The sequence below is a fragment of the Leucoraja erinacea genome, chromosome 12 (genome assembly GCF_028641065.1).
Source record: "Leucoraja erinacea ecotype New England chromosome 12, Leri_hhj_1, whole genome shotgun sequence".
In the NCBI taxonomy this organism is placed as follows: domain Eukaryota; kingdom Metazoa; phylum Chordata; class Chondrichthyes; order Rajiformes; family Rajidae; genus Leucoraja; species Leucoraja erinaceus.
In genome coordinates, this window is record NC_073388.1 from 19,741,385 (window position 1) to 19,758,561 (window position 17,177).

Consider the following 17,177-nt stretch of genomic DNA (forward strand, 5'->3'; position numbering starts at 1 on the left):
GAGATAACTCTTTGCTGGCAGAAGGACATCTTTCTTCTCAGAAAGCAGAAAAGATCATGACCTTCCTCATAGCTTGGTGGAAAAGATCTCTTGCTGATACATCATTGCAACCAAGAGAATTTGCAACACAAAGACGCCAGTCAAAAGAAAAAATGCATAGGAAGGAACGGCAGATGCTGGTTTATGCCAAAGATAGACACACTGCTGGAGTAATTCAGTGGATCAGGCAGCATCTCTTGAGAAAAGGAATAGGTATTTATTTTCTCCAAAGAAAAATAACTTCTCAGTGTAATCTCCCTCCACTAATCCTCTACCTTTAAGATGACCAGCATAATTATGGTGATCTAATTTGAAACTTTGCCACATGGTGTAGTCAGCATAGAAGGTGAAGCTGCCAGAGTTTTTACTTTCACACAAGTTGTGGAGTCAACCTTTAGCAGAACGGCTTGGAGTTCTTGGAGGAATTTATTTACAAGTTCCTTGGATGAACTTTTAGGAGTGGGAGTACTCCTATAAGTAGTACCTATCCTGCATCTCACTGCTTTCGACAAGACCCTGCCATGGGCAGCTTAACTGCATTGTAAAAAGCATTATCCTTTTTAAAGCAATTACATTTGGGGAAAAGTTACACAGCATCAATTTTGTCTTCACCTCCAAAATATAGTAGTATCATTGCATTTTTATGCAAGTGGCATAACTTATTTGAACTGATCTTTTCCGTCTCTCCACATAGCAGTTAGAAATTCAGCACGTCAAGTGAAAATGTGCAGATCTAGTCTGTTAAAATGAAATGCTCGAATCAGTCTGCTGCTTTGAAACAAAACAACACACCCATCTAGAGTTGGCATTATGACAAAATATCAAGCCAGACATCAAAAGATCAACGATCTTGGCAGGTTAATGTCATGAAGAATACCAATGATTAAAGTAGTTGACAAGATCTTTGTTGTGTATCTGAGAAGTCATCATAGGCAGACGGGATCAGAGGCATTCAATCACTTCTTAGTCATCCTCATGTTAAAGTTGATAATATTGCTGAAGCTCGTTCATATTGAGGGACGATTGATGTTAATTGATTGGCTTCTTCATATGGAGAGTCTGTCTGTGTTCCACATTGTCTTCTTTAAATCACAAGATGGATTTGGCAGCACCATTCTCAGGAGAGACCTTTATGCCTAGTCAAAAATAATACGCATCTTTAAAATGACAATCATAACAACCTGCTGGCTGCTGACTTCACCTACCCCATCACGCCCAACTCCCCTGTGACCTGTCAGTAATGTAATGCAAGAAGCTTTTCACCGTGTCCCTGCACACGTGGCAATACTAAACCAATGCCAAATAACATTGCTGGTCCTTTGAAGGCTATACGTGCTCTACCCACTTTGAGCTGGCATGCCGCAAAGATTGTCGATCTTACTTTTGATTGCAAAAGTGGCAACAAAAAAATTAGAACTGTGTATATATAATGGTGAACTCAGTCATTTTGTTGGTGTAAAATGGGCTCCTCAGGTTCCAAATGACCCAATTTGTGGAAATCCATCTTTATATAAATCCTCCCATACATTTTTCAAGCATTTTTTCAAGCTAGTAGTAATAATAGTAATACAATGTTTCATGATATTCAACAATGAATGTATACAGTACAATTAATTATGGGTGGTGTTGGGGTGATTTTTTCAATAAAATAAAATAATTCAAAGAAGTATATGTGGTAGCAACACGATATGGGTTACTATAGAAAACAGACGTTCTCAGGAGTGAAATCGTTATGTAACCCAAGGTCTGTCTGTATTAGGTTCTATGTTTCTGCCGTTGTCAATACTGTATAAAAGAAATACCAGATGGAACTCCTATATCAACTAAAAGACTGGGCCTATAGTCTGGGATTAACAGCATACAACGGTAGACACATACGTGGGAGACTAAATGGACTGGTATTGCCACTAAGTCTGGGATCAAATAATATCTTTCAACTACCACATAATTGTGAGATTATGCCTTTTTTAAATCTAAATGAGAGATTATGGCATATTTAAAAAGTTTTATCATAACACTGCCACCGATAGTTGTTCGTATCATGTTACCTAATTCCTCTTACTGAACCTTTCTATCATCTCAGCATTTTTAAATAATGAAACATAATATTAATTTTGAGAGCAAGGCTGACAAAGGCAGCTAAAATGTAGTAGAGAAAAAGATTATCTACTGAAAATGATAGAGGTTTTTAAGAAAAACTTTTGGAACAGAAATAATAATGCCAATGTTAAACGCCAAATTGTGAAGTGCGGGTTTATTAAAATATGATTTTACCTAAACTAATAATAAGAATATGTAAGAGAACTACAGTGCCCTCCATAATGTTTGGGACAAAACCCATCATTTATTTATTTGCCTCTGTACTCCACAATGTGAGATTTGTAATAGAAATAAAATCACGTGTGGTTAAAGTGCACATTGTCAGATTTTATTAAAGGGCATTTTTTGACAATTTGGTTTCACCATGTAGAAATTACAGCTGTGTTTATACATAGTCCCCCCCATTTCAGGGCACCATAATGTTTGGGACACATGGCTTCACAGGTGTTTGTAATTGCTCAGGTGTGTTTAAATGCCTCCCTAATGCAGGTATAAGAGAGCTCTCAGCACCTAGTCTCTCCTCCAGTCTTTCCATCACCTTGGAAAACTTTTATTGCTGTTTATCAACACGAGGACCAAAGTTGTGCCAATGAAAGTCAAAGAAGCCATTATGAGACAGAGAAACAAGAATAAAACGTAGGCTTACCAAAATCAACTGTTTGGAACATCATTAAGAAAAAAGAGAACACTGGTGCTGGCAGGCCAAGGAAGATCTCCACAGCTGATGACAGAAGAATTCTCTCTTTCATAAAGAAAAATCCCCAAACACCTGACCGACAGATCAGAAACATTCTTCAGAAGTCAGGTGTGGATTTATCAATGATCACTGTCTGCAGAATACTTCATGAACAGAAATACAGAGGCTACACTGCAAGATGCAAACCACTGGTTAGCCCGATAAATAGGATAACCAGGTTACAGTTTGCCAAGAAGTACTTAAAAGGGCAACCACAGTTCTGGAAAAAGGTCTTGTGGACAGATGAGATGGAAGATTAACATATATCAGAGTGATGGCAAAAGCAAAGTATGGAGGAGAGAAGGAACTGCCCAAGATCCAAAGCATACCACCTCATCTGTGAGACATGGTGGTGGGGGTGTTATGGCCTGGGCATATATGGCTGCTGAAGGTACTGGCTCACTTATCGTCATTGATGATACAACTGCTGATGGTAGTAGCATCATGAATTCTGAAGTGTATAGACACATCCTATCTGCTCAAGTTCAAACAAATACCTCGAAACTCATTGGCTGGCAGTTCATTTTACAGCAAGATAATGATCCCAAACATACTGCTGAAACAACAAAGGAGTTTTTCCAAAGCTAAAAAATGGTCAATTCTTGAGTGGCCAAGTCAATCACCTGATCTGAACCCAATTGAGCATGCCTTTTATATGCTGAAAAGAAATCTGAAGGGGACCAGCCCCCAAAACAGGCATAAGCTGAAGATGGCTGCAATACAGGCCTGGCAGAGCATCACCGGAAAAGATACCCAGCAACTGGTGATGTCCATGAATCACAGACTTCAAGCAGTCATTGCATGCAAATGATTTGCAACAAAATACTAAACATGACTACTTTAATTTACATGACATTGCTGTCAAACATTACGGTGCCCTGAAATGGGGGGATTTCTTCCATCAAATGTGTCCATTTCTACATGGTGAAACCAAAATGTATAAAAATGGCCTTTATTAAAATCAGACAATGTACACTTTAACCCCATGTGATTTTTTTCCTATTACAAATGTCAAATTGTGAAGCACAGAGGCAAATAAATATAATGGATCTTTGTCCCAAATATTATGGAGGCCACTGTATATAATAAACATTTTACTAATTTAGGAAGAACCAGAAGTGAAATTAATGACTAAAATAAAATGCTGTTGAGGACTGATTGCTGCTGATTCCTTCATAGAAAATCAGCAATAAGCACAATTCTTGAGTCAGCACATTCTGTTTTTATGTTGGGTCAAACCTGCTGACTGGGAAGTTGGCCCTTTGGACCATGTGGTTTCTCTCAGCATTGTATTGTATTGTATATCTTTATTGTCATTTCCTGAGTATTCACATACCCAGAGGAAACAAAAAAACGTTGCTCAACCAGTGTCCATTCAGTGTGCATTAAAAATAAATAGAAATAAAAATACATGTATCATGAACAAATTTATCACTCTACTAAACATTCAACAGGCGTTCCGATCGGCAGCGGCACGACAGTGGCTCTGCTGCAGTGTGTCCAGGTTGGTGGTTGGTGCGCGATACTTTGGCAGGGAGCATAGTCCATTTAGCAGTCTTATAGCCTGTGGGAAGAAGCTGAGGAGCATCCTGCTGGTTTTGCAGCTAATGCTCCTGTACCTCTTCCCAGATGGCAGGATGGAGAAAATGTCATGCGATGGGTGGTAGGGGTCTTTGATGATGGAGATGGCTCTGCTGATACATCTCTTCCTGTATATGTCCAGCAGGAAAGGGAGTGGAGCACCAATAATCCTGCTGGCGGTCTTCACATTCCTGTCTAGTTGGTGCCGTTCGTACGCCTTGCAGCTCCCGAACCAGGAAGTGATGCCGTAGGTCAATGTGCTCTCGATTGTCCCCCTACAAAAAGTCTGTAGGTGTGTAGTGGGGAGACCTGCTTTACGTAGTCTTCGGAGAGGGTGTAGTCGCTGCTGGGCTCTCTTGACCAGTGCTGTGGTGTTGGCCGTGGACGTCAGGTCATCAGACAGATGTAGTCCTAGGAACTTCACGCTGCTGACCCTTTCCACATCAGCTCCATCGATGTGCAGAGGTGTATGGTGTTGTTTCCCCGCCCTCCTGAAGTCAACCACCATCTCCTTAGTTTTTCCAACGTTAAGAATGAGGTTTAAACTGAATAAGGGGGGTGGGGTGTTGAATGGGACAGTGGAGGATGGAGTTAAAGGGAAAGGGTTTCTTAAATGTGTGAGCGTAGAGACCGAAGGGTGTAAAATGAGGGTAGAAGAAATAGGTAGCAAGGTGAAAAGTAAAAGTGGCAGGCAGACAAAACCAGGGCAAAAATCAAAAAGGGCCACTTTTCAACATAATTGTGTAAGGGGTAAGAGTGTTGTAAAAACAAGCCTGAAGGCTTTGTGTCTCAATGCAAGGAGCATTCGTAATAAGGTGGATGAGTTGAATGTGCAGATAGCTATTAATGACTATGATATAGTTGGGATCACGGAGACATGGCTCCAGGGTGACCAAGGCTGGGAGCTGAACATCCAGGGATATTCAATATTCAGGAGGGATAGACAGAAAGGAAAAGGAGGTGGGGTAGCGTTACTGATTAGAGAGGGGATTAATGCAATGGAAAGGAAGGACATTAGTTTGGAGGATGTGGAATCGGTATGGGTAGAGCTGCACAACACTAAGGGGCAGAAAACGCTGGTGGGTGTTGTGTACAGGCCACCTAACAGTAGTAGTGAAGTTGGAGATGGTATCAAACAGGAAATTAGAAATGCGTGCGACAAAGGCAAAACGGTTATAATGGGTGACTTCAATCTACATATAGATTGGGTGAATCAAATTGGCAGGGGTGCTGAGGAAGAGGATTTCTTGGAATGTATGCGGGATAGTTATCTAAATCAACATGTAGAGGAACCAACGAGAGAGCAGGCTATTTTAGACTGGGTATTGAGTAATGAGGAAGGGTTAGTTAGCAATCTTGTTGTACGTGCCCCCTTGGGCAAGAGTGACCATAATATGGTTGAGTTCTTCATTAGGATGGAGAGTGACATTGTTAATTCAGAAACAATGGTTCTGAACTTAAAGAAAGGTAACTTTGAGGGTATGAGACGTGAATTGGCCAAGATTGACTGGCAATTAATTCTAAAAGGGTTGACGGTGGATATGCAATGGAAGACATTTAAAGACTGCATGGATGAACTACAAAAATTGTTCATCCCAGTTTGGCAAAAGAATAAATCAGGGAAGGTAGTACATCCATGGATAACAAGGGAAATCAGGGATAGTATCAAAGCGAAGGATGATGCGTACAAATTAGCCAGAAAAAGCAGCATACCGGAGGACTGGGAGAAATTCAAAGACCAGCAGAGGAGGACAAAGGGCTTAATTAGGAAAGGAAAAATAGATTATGAAAGAAAACTGGCAGGGAACATAAAAACTGACTGCAAAAGTTTTTATAGATATGTGAAAAGAAAGAGATTAGTTAAAACAAATGTAGGTCCCTTGCAGTCAGAAACAGGGGAGTTGATCATGGGGAACAAGGATATGGCGGACCAATTGAATAACTACTTTGGTTCCGTCTTCACTAAGGAAGACATAAATAATTTGCCGGAAATAGCAGGGGACCGCGGGTCAAAGGAGTTGGAAGAATTGAGTGAAATCCAGGTTAGCCGGGAAGTGGTGTTGGGTAAATTGAATGGATTAAAGGCCGATAAATCCCCAGGGCCAGATAGGCTGCATCCCAGAGTACTTAAGGAAGTAGCTCCAGAAATAGTGGATGCATTAGTAATAATCTTTCAAAACTCTTTAGATTCTGGAGTAGTTCCTGAAGATTGGCGGGTAGCAAACGTAACCCCACTTTTTAAGAAGGGAGGGAGAGAGAAAATGGGGAATTACAGACCAGTTAGTCTAACATCGGTAGTGGGGAAACTGCTAGAGTCAGTTATTAAAGATGGGATAGCAGCACATTTGGAAAGTGGTGAAATCATTGGACAAAGTCAGCATGGATTTACGAAAGGTAAATCATGTCTGACGAATCTTATAGAATTTTTCGAGGATGTAACTAGTAGCGTGGATTGGGGAGAACCAGTGGATGTGGTGTATCTGGACTTCCAGAAGGCTTTCGACAAGGTCCCACATAAGAAATTAGTATACAAACTTAAAGCACAAGACATTGGGGGTTCAGTATTGATGTGGATAGAGAAATGGCTGGCAAACAGGAAGCAAAGAGTAGGAGTAAACGGGTCCTTTTCACAATGGCAGGCAGTGACTAGTGGGGTACCCCAAGGCTCAGTACTGGGACCCCAGCTATTTACAATATATATTAATGATCTGGATGAGGGAATTGAAGGCAATATCTCCAAGTTTGCGGATGACACTAAGCTGGGGGGCAGTGTTAGCTGTGAGGAGGATGCTAGGAGACTGCAGGGTGACTTGGATAGGCTGGGTGAGTGGGCAAATGTTTGGCAGATGCAGTATAATGTGGATAAATGTGAGGTTATCCATTTTGGTGGCAAAAACAGGAAAGCAGACTATTATCTAAATGGTGGCCGATTGGGAAAGGGGGAGATGCAGCGAGACCTGGGTGTCATGGTACACCAGTCATTGAAGGTAGGCATGCAAGTGCAGCAGGCAGTAAAGAAAGCGAATGGTATGTTAGCTTTCATTGCAAAAGGATTTGAGTATAGGAGCAGAGAGGTTCTACTGCAGTTGTACAGGGTCTTGGTGAGACCACACCTGGAGTATTGCGTACAGTTTTGGTCTCCAAATCTGAGGAAGGACATTATTGCCATAGAGGGAGTGCAGAGACGGTTCACCAGACTGATTCCTGGGATGTCAGGACTGTCTTATGAAGAAAGACTGGATAGACTTGGTTTATACTCTCTAGAATTTAGAAGATTGAGAGGGGATCTTATAGAAACTTACAAAATTTTTAAGGGGTTGGACAGGCTAGATGCAGGAAGATTGTTCCCGATGTTAGGGAAGTCCAGGACAAGGGGTCACAGCTTAAGGATAAAGGGGAAATCCTTTAAAACCGAGATGAGAAGAACTTTTTTCACGCAGAGAGTAGTGAATCTCTGGAACTCTCTGCCACAGAGGGTAGTTGAGGCCAGTTCATTGGCTATATTTAAGAGGGAGTTGGATGTGGCCCTTGTGGCTAAGGGGATCAGGGGGTATGGAGAGAAGGCAGGTACGGGATACTGAGTTGGATGATCAGCCATGATCATATTGAATGGCGGTGCAGGCTCGAAGGGCCGAATGGCCTACTCCTGCACCTAATTTCTATGTTTCTATTTCTATGTTTCTATGTTGTGGGATTTGCACCAACCTGTGAGCAGCTCCACCTCCATCCTGTACGCCGATTCATCATTGTCACTGATGAGACCCACCACTGTTGTGTCATCAGCGAACTTGTTGATGAAGTTGTTGTTGAGTCTAGCAGTACAGTCGTGTGTCAGCAGACTAAACAGCAGGGGGCTTAGGACACAGCCTTGGGGTGAGCCAGTGCTCACGGCTATGGTTTTTGATGTCCTACTGCCCACCCTGACTGTCTGCTGCCGTTGCGACAGAAAGTTCAGGACCCAGTTGCATGTGCCAGCATCAACCCCCAATAGCTCCAATAGCATGCCCTGACTGCTGCCTTCCTTTGGGCCAGCAGACCAGCAAAACACATCACACAGCCTCCAAGTACAAATACATGGCGGCTCTTCCAGAAAGGTCCTGGGAGCCAGTAAGGCAATTTAGCTAAATTAAATCTAGATCTATTAAACATAGGAACATAGAAAATAGGTGCAGGAGTAGGAATTCGGCCCTTCGAGCCAGCACCGTCATTCGATATGATCATGGCTGATCATCCAAAATCAGCGGCCGTTCCTGCTTTCGCCCCATATCCCTTGATCCCCTTAGCCCTGAAAGCTCTATCTCTTGAAAACATCCAGTGAATTGGCCTCCACTGCCTTCGTTGGCAGAGAATTCCATAGATTCACAACTCTCTGGATGAAAAAGTTTTTCCTCATCTCAGTCCTAAATGGCCCGTCCCTTATTCTTAATTAGTATTACTATTAGTGATTAGTATTACTATTACTATTAGTATTATTATTCTTCCCAAGTATATTAATGGGGTAATTGTATTAGCCACAAATCAACCTAGTATATTTCTAGCCTAAGGAAGGGGAAAATACATGAGGTTTTCATTGCACCATTGAATTCAATAGAGGAATGTGTAATATGCGTGTTCAGCGAGGACTTACCATATAAGCACCACTGAAGACTACTGAGTCATAATCCCGGGCATAAGGAGTGGTAAATGTGTGTTGTTTATTCAAGGCCTCGTCACAGACTGCCTATAGAACGGTCTAAAAATATTGTTGCAGTAAAGAGAGCACTTAGTCAATTCAGTGGCTGTAAAGTAACAACTACTTTTCACATTCAATTATATTGATTGTCGAGTGCACCAGTGCAGCAGAGTGTGGTAGGTCCCAGTCTGACAGTTAAAGGGAACACAACAAGGCTGCAGGTTTTTACATTTCTTTTTCAGTTGTCATCAGAAACCCAGAGTTTATGCAAAGTTAAACAATTAACAAACAAAGTACTTTTGAGTAGATTTCCTGTCTTTCAAATGGATGATCCTAATATATTCAAGGCTCAGACTAATGAATTATTGGGCAATAATCAGTAATATCACAGTTTATCCTGTGATAAGTGTAGCTCATTGGGCTGATGGTTTCTGCAACCTCTCTCAGGGAACTAGGCACGACTACATTGTTAGTGTTAATCTCACCTAGATAACAAATTAAACTAGAATATCATGCAAGATAATCTATGGGTTTACCAATGAAGAAATTATCACACTTAATATTGGAGTTAATAGATTTACTTTTATCACCAAGGTTAGTAAGCAATAGGTTGGGTTGTTATACTCTCAGCTAGATCAACCTGACCCATTCCTTACGCTTGCAGTGCCTATGGCCTTGAATAGAAATGTCCATACCTTGCTGCCACCTTGGTTCTTGGTTTCTTGGTCCTCCAAAATATTCCAACTGGAATTTAAACTGGAGGTTGTGGAGGAAGGACTTAAGCCAGAAAGGGTTTTTGGGAAGAAAGAACTACCTTAAATTTAGTTGCATCTGGTTGGGTAACTATGGTAGGGTGAAGATTATTCCATGCTTTAATTGTGCGGGGGAAGAACGAATTGCTGTACACATCTGTCTTGGTAGCTGGAATCTCAAATTGGATCGAATGCCCTCATCTGCTCCTAATTGGTTTGGGTTTGGTGTAGGTCTTGTAATCTATGTCGAGCTGACCATTTAACATTTTGTAAAAACAGGTCAAACGGTGAGCTTCACGTCTGTCTTTGAGAGGGTTCCACCCCAGTGAATTCAGAAGTTTGGTAACGCTCACTTCTCTCTCATAGGTGTTAGTAACAAATTGAGCTGCCTGTCTTTGGACACATTTCGATGGAAGAAATATTTTTATTTGTGTATGGGTCCCATGCTGCAACTGCATAGTCCAATGATCCAACCGATGTCCAATGAAGCAGAGTGCCCTGTGACCATCTACTAGACATCAAGCAGTGATCCAGAGTTATCATGATTTTCTTTTGACAGCTCAGCCAACACATTTAGGTGTTATTGACGTTTAAATCAAAAGCAAAGAAAAATAAATTACTTACTTTCATTTACCTACTCAATTCAGGTCAACAACCCCTTTCAATTGAATCAGGTCTTTGTTACACTAGTCAGAAATGGCTGACAAAGCTAAATGACCAGATATGAAACAAATCCACCCTTCGACTTAGCTCAGCTCTGGACCCAATGCAAGATAACAGATGTCTATATACATCCCTGGAGAGATTGCATCTGGAATATTGGGTGAAAGTCTGATCTCTATCCATGGAAACCCATGATACTATTCAACAGTGCAGCAGTACAAGGGACATCACCCATTTGTTTTCTCCAGAGATGCTGCTGTCCTGCTGAGTTACTCAAGCTTTTTGTGTCTATCTTCAGTTAAAACCAGCATCTGCAATTCCTTCCTATACATCTTTTTACTACGCGCATGTGCACATGCAGACGCTAACCTGTGTAATAGCATTAGTTTGACAGAACTATCAGCCAAAGCTCAATACAGTCTGAGCCATTGTTTAATAATCTGATCTACCCAAGCAATATGTTCATGGTATGCTTTCCTTATGGCTTTTGGTGGACCCGACTTGGCACTGGAACAGAAGTGCTACTCGGACGTAAAATGTGATAAACCAACTTTAGAATCTATCACTGATTTGTCGTCAGTGTAAATGAGACAGAAAATATGTAACAAATAAATACCCAAGTATTTTTGCAGTTTTTCTTGGTATTCATGGAAAGGTTGGCCGTGTATCATTAACAATTCCTTAAGGAGGAGACAGTTAGTTAAAATAAGAAGCAGCATCAAGGAAATTAGCCATTTTCTGAAGAATTTCCAAAATGTATTCTATTGAAAAAATCTTGTTCAAAACACAAAATGCTGAAGTAACTCAATGGGTCAGGAGCATCTGTGGAGGGAATGGATATACAACGTTTTGGGACGGGATGTTTCTTCAGTTGCTCTGTTTGTCGGTGGCATTGAAATCAGACGTTTTATTGTTGCTTCACAACTCAAAATCCAGGTCTTTATTTAAAAAATAATAATTCTCAAGCCTCAAAATTGAATGTTCAATGGAAGAGAATAAGATTAATGGAGATTTTCTAATTTTACTGTGTTATTCAGGTCAACCCTTCAAATTGGACCCCAAAACTGCTCACAAGAAACTAAAGCTGTCCAATGATGGCCTTGCCATGGAACGGGATGAAAATTCCATGAAGAAGAGTCACACCCCTGAAAGATTCAGCAGCCAGGGCAGTTATGGTGCAATGGGGAATGTCTTCATAGACAGCGGTTGCCATTACTGGGAGGTTCTACTTGGAGGATGCACATGGTATGGGATATTGAAAGTTCAGACACTACCGACAGAGAGAAAAAGACTTGACTTTTTAAGATCAATTTAGACTCTCCCCCCAAAAAAAATAATGCTCATCATGAGTATTTTGCAAAATGAATGAATGTGTGATGCTTTATTGTCACATGTGAAATGCTTTGTTTTGCTTAACACCTAGGCAGTACACAATTGTTGCCACGTTTTGGCGGCGACAAAGTTACAAAAGTCATATCGACTGACTGTCACCACACATAATCAATCCAAAATATTAACCAGTTGTGTCAGGACCTGATGACTGATCAATATATTTCCGTGTGCTCCAGAATTAACCATGGTTGCAGGCAAAGTATGCCTGCTATAGCATTTGTGCCACCATCTGAAAAGTTACCCAAGTGATGCCCCTTCCATTCTTAATATGATAAGTAATTTTATTAATGTAGTTCAAGGGACTTACATTAAAAGCAATAATCCGTTGCTAATATCAGTGTAATTTCAACCTATATCAAAAATAAGATTAAAGACAATTAACTTTATATTCCATTACAAGATCACAATTGAATTTCTAACATTCTTTTTACAGCTTGTTCATTGAAAAGGATGAAACTATTGCAAGCTGGAGATCAAATGTTAAAGTGGTTACACAACTTTACACCATTTCTCTTCCTCCAGGTATTCTATTGGCATTTCATACAAGTCAGCCCCGAAAAACGAATGGAATGGAAAGAATTCTTCGTCGTGGGTATTCTACCGATGCAATAACAATTTTGCAGTCAGACACAGTGGCAAAGAGATGTCAGTGGATGCCAGCCATCAGCTGCGCAGGCTTGGCATCCTACTGGACTATGATGGGAACACGCTGTCATTCTATGATGCCATGAACACGCATCACCTGCATACTTTCGACATCTCCTTTGTTCTGCCTGTGTGCCCCACATTCACGATCTGGAACAAATCGCTAATGATCTTGACGGGGCTTCCTGTACCAGACCCTTTGGACTGCTTAGAACAGCAGCAGGAGTGCATTTGTAGACCCCAGGAATCTCCGTACATGACAGGTTTAAAAGGCACTCAATAAAAGGCCAGACTGAAATAGGGACCCACCCCTCCATGATTCCAAATTCGTCCAAAAAAAAAAATAGCAGCTATTGCAGACAGGGCTGGACTATGCATTGTGCCCTCTCATTATAGTACAGGAGCCGCCTTACACATAGTGACTACTATTGTATTGATTTATAAATTATTTATGTTGAATATGTTTGCAGATTATCATTGGAGAGATATTGTATTCCAAATGCACTTTCAAGACATGCTTAAAAAAATTATGAAAAGCTGTTTTAAGTCAAAGATGGAAGATATATTAAGTAGTTCTGAAGATGTGGTTTCCTCCATTTCAAGACCTTCTTGCATTGTACAATAGATCCATCGGGCTTTACAGAGTCAGGCACAAATTGTTCTTGTTTGCTGAGAGAATCACGCGCACCATGGAGTGAAGCTTCTGAGAGCAAAGAGAAGGATGCCAACTTTAATATGTCGCAGCAATAGAGCTACCATGAAGAGACCATCAGAAGTTGCTGCAAGATGACGGATAATGTTTCCAGAAGAGGCATTTTCAGAGAGTGCCTGGGAGCAGAACCCATTGCCATCAAGTCATCTTGATGTACTTCGTAAATTCATTATCTTGTCGTCTTTGTATTGTTTGTGATTGAAGAGAAGCAGTTCAAGGATTTGTACAGGAGCCACACTCGTGCTATGGAATTTTAAACTGTATATGTATAAATGTTATAAATATTTAAAGAAAACCTGGCTGATTTCACCCATTTGAAACGAGGGATCGTTTTCCAAGTTTGCGATAATTTGAAAATGAAGAAATACGCTGAGGTACGTGGAAATAAGTGTATCTAAAGTGAAGCACTTGAAGATACATGTTGATTGATTGCAAATGCAGATAACTCACAACTAATCAGCATACCCAGCTCTCCTCTCATCCTTCTAAACTCCAGAGTATACAAGCCCAGCCGCTCCATTCTCTCAGCATACGACAGTCCCGCCATCCCGGAAATTAACCTTGTAAACCTATGCTGCACTCCCTCAATAACAAGAATGTCCTTCCTTAAATTAGGGGACAAAAACTGCACACAATACTCCAGGTGTGGCTTCACTAGGGCCCTATACAACTGCAGAAGGACTTCTTTGCTGCTATACTCAACTCCTCTTGTTATAAAGGCCAACATGCCATTCGCTTTCTTCACTGCCTGCTGTACCTGCATGCTTACTTTCATAGACTGATGAACAAGGACCCCCAGATCCTTTTGTACCCCTTTTCCCAACTTGACACCATTTGGACAGTAATCTGCCTTCCTGTTTTTTTATACCAAAGTGGATAACCTCACATTTATCCGCATTAAACTTCATCTGCCATGCATCTGCCCACTCCCCCAACCTGTCCAAGTCACCCTGCATTCTCATAGCATCCTCCTCACAGTTCACACTGCCACCCAGCTTTGTGTCAACTGCAAATTTGCTAATGTTACTTTGAATCCCTTCATCCAAATCATGGATGTATATTGTAAATAGCTGCGGTCCCAGCACCGAGCCTTGCGGTACCCCACTAGTCACTGCCTGCCATTCTGATGCTCTGGTCAAGATGCTCTGGGCAAAATATTACGTTTTGGGTCAAGACCCTTCTTCAGTCCTTGTGTCTCGACCCGAAATTTCACCTATTCCTTGTTTCCAGAGATGCTGCCTGGCCCACTGAGTTACTCGAGCTATTTGTGTCTATCTTCGGTTTAAACCAGCATTTGTAGTTTCTTCATACATACATTAAATAGCCATGGAAGTACAGACAAAAAGTTCGGTAGGAACACTGAATTTTCAATTATTTGCCAAGTCCAGAAGTTGTATTTTAAAACTTTTATTCAAGCACAACGACTATACGGCATCAGAGCAAAGCATTAAAACATCAGCAGAGCTTAATATCATAACTAACAGAACAAAGAAACTGGGACTGTGACTAAAGGACTGAAGATTGAATATGGCGAGAGACAAAAGACACTCAGCTAATACCTTTATAGAACAGACACAGCATACACTGTTGAAAAACAAGTTTCCTTATCTATATGGGGTTATTGATGTCCTTTGAATACAGCAATCCAGGATGAAAGCCGCAGGGGTTAAATTACTGTGCAGCTAGCTGACACCACTCTACTTCACAGAGACACAGCTTTTGCAGCCCCCGTCTAATCAGAAACAACAATCCTGGGAGTCTCACACCTCGTAATGTGCAAGCTCCCACATCCCCTTCCCATGCCATAGATGCAAGGAAGGATAAAATATTACCGTAATGTTGGGAGAAAATGTGTTCTGCTGGTTATTATGTTTTTACTTCATGAAAATTAGCAAGTGGCCTTCCAGTTCCAAAGTGACCCAAGGCAGGGTATAATCGTGCAGAGTAGTCATGATACAAAAGATGAATAGCAAACTTGTAAAAATGAAGCCCAAGATGCCAAGGTGGCGCAGTGGTAGAGCTGCTGCTTTACAGCGCTTGCAGCGCCGGAGACCCAGGTTCGATCCCGACTAGGGATGCTGTCTGTACGGAGGTTGTATGTTCTCCCCGTGACTGGGTTTTCTCCGAGTTCTTCGGTTTCCTCCCACACTCCAAAGATGTACAGGTATGTAGGTTAATTGGCTTGGTGTATGTGTAAAATTGCCTTTAGTGTGTGTAGGATAGTGTTAATGAGCGGGGATTGCTGGTTGGCGAGGACTCGGTGGGCCGAAGGGCCTGTTTCCACTCTGTATCTCTAAACTAAACTAAAGTGACATACTTCATTAGACAATTGTTTAACATGGAAGGGTAAGTGGGGTCCAAATTAAATCAAGTTATGCTCTTCAGATGAATGTTCTCCCTCATTGCAATTTATTTTTCCCACATTGAGGATTAAGTTTGGATCTTAGTTCCAAGAATTAAGTCTTAGTTCCGAGGAATTCAACATTTTGAACAGAACTGATTTTGCACAAAAGACAGCATACAAAAATAATCAGAAGCGCTAGTCAAGTCATGGCAGGGTTATGATAGAATGGAAAGTCCTTACTTCACTGAACTCATACTTCACTCATAGAGTCCTTACTTCACAAGTTCAATAATCAGAATTGCTTCTTGGGTGCCGAGGCTGAGAGAAACAATCTTTGATTAAGTACAGTTTATCTAGAAGTTCACAGTTCATCAGAATGCAAGTTTTTATCAAAACCACATTTTACTTCAAAAAGAAAAGCCACAAAGTGCTGGAGTAACTCATCAGATCAGGCAGCATCTCTGGGGTACATGGATAGGTGATGTTTCGGGTCGGATTCCTTCAGAATTATTGTAAGTGGAAGAAAGAATGCTGGAAGAAAGGAAAGGCAGGATAAAGCATGGCAGGCAATAATTGACTGCAGGGGAGGGAAATTTTTATAGGAGGCAGATAGATGGACAAAGGCCAGGGATAAAGAAAAACAAAAAAAAAGGATGAGACACAAGGATTGAAGAGTTGTGAAATGTGAGAGCAATGTAGGATGAGGGGAGAAATGGGTCCAGGTAAGTCACAAGAAATGGGGAGAGAAAAGGGGGAGCGTGGAGGTAAAAGGGGGGGTGGGGTTATTAGAGGTTACCTAAAATTGGAGATTTCAATGTTCATTCCATCGGGTTGCAAGCCATCCAAGCAGAATACGAGGTGTCTTCCTCCAGTTTGTGTGGCTTCCTCTGGCAATGGTGGAAGAACAGGACAGAAAAGTCAGTACGGGATGGGAAGGGGAGTTAAAATGGTGATCAGCTGGGAGATCTGTCTTTTACTTCATTGTGCATCTTCCAACCAGGGGTTGGACAGGCTAGATGCAGGAAGATTGCTCCCGATGTTGGGGAAGTCCAGGACAAGGGGTCACAGCTTAAGGATAAGGGGGAAATCCTTTCAAACCGAGATGAGAAGAACTTTTTTCACACAGAGAGTGGTGAATCTCTGGAACTCTCTGCCGCAGAGGGTAGTCGAGGCCAGTTCATTGGCTATATTTAAGAGGGAGTTAGATGTGGCCCTTGTGGGGATCAGAGGGTATGGAGAGAAGGCAGGTACGGGATACTGAGTTGGATGATCAGCCATGATCATATTGAATGGCGGTGCAGGCTCGAAGGGCCGAATGGCCTACTCCTGCACCTAATTTCTATGTTTCTCTCAGTGTGGCATTTTTTCAACTTTTTAAACATCCTTCGCTGCCAAGAGCTCCCAAAGTTGCCACAAAATGAATGGCATTATCCACCCCCTAACCTTAAATCCCTTCGCTATTGTGTAGCCAATTCAGAATGCAATGCCTTTGATCCAGAGACACAATTATTCAAATATGCAGCAATGCAGTGCAATGCCAG

The 17,177-nt window shown here is 41.5% G+C and overlaps 1 protein-coding gene across 4 annotated transcripts in view; it reads left to right on the plus strand.

Annotated features, from left to right (window-relative positions):
* The window catches only part of LOC129702126 (probable E3 ubiquitin-protein ligase MID2), a 188,453-nt gene extending 175,496 nt beyond the window's left edge, over positions 1 to 12,957 (plus strand). For all 4 annotated transcript variants that reach the window (XM_055643718.1, XM_055643715.1, XM_055643716.1 and 1 more), the window contains exons 9-10: positions 11,581 to 11,788; positions 12,458 to 12,957. In XM_055643718.1, coding sequence (XP_055499693.1) covers positions 11,581 to 11,788; positions 12,458 to 12,863 — 614 coding nt within the window. In that variant the 3' untranslated portion in view covers positions 12,864 to 12,957. The remainder of the gene's footprint in view (positions 1 to 11,580; positions 11,789 to 12,457) is intronic.
* The last annotated feature ends 4,220 nt before the right edge of the window (positions 12,958 to 17,177 follow it).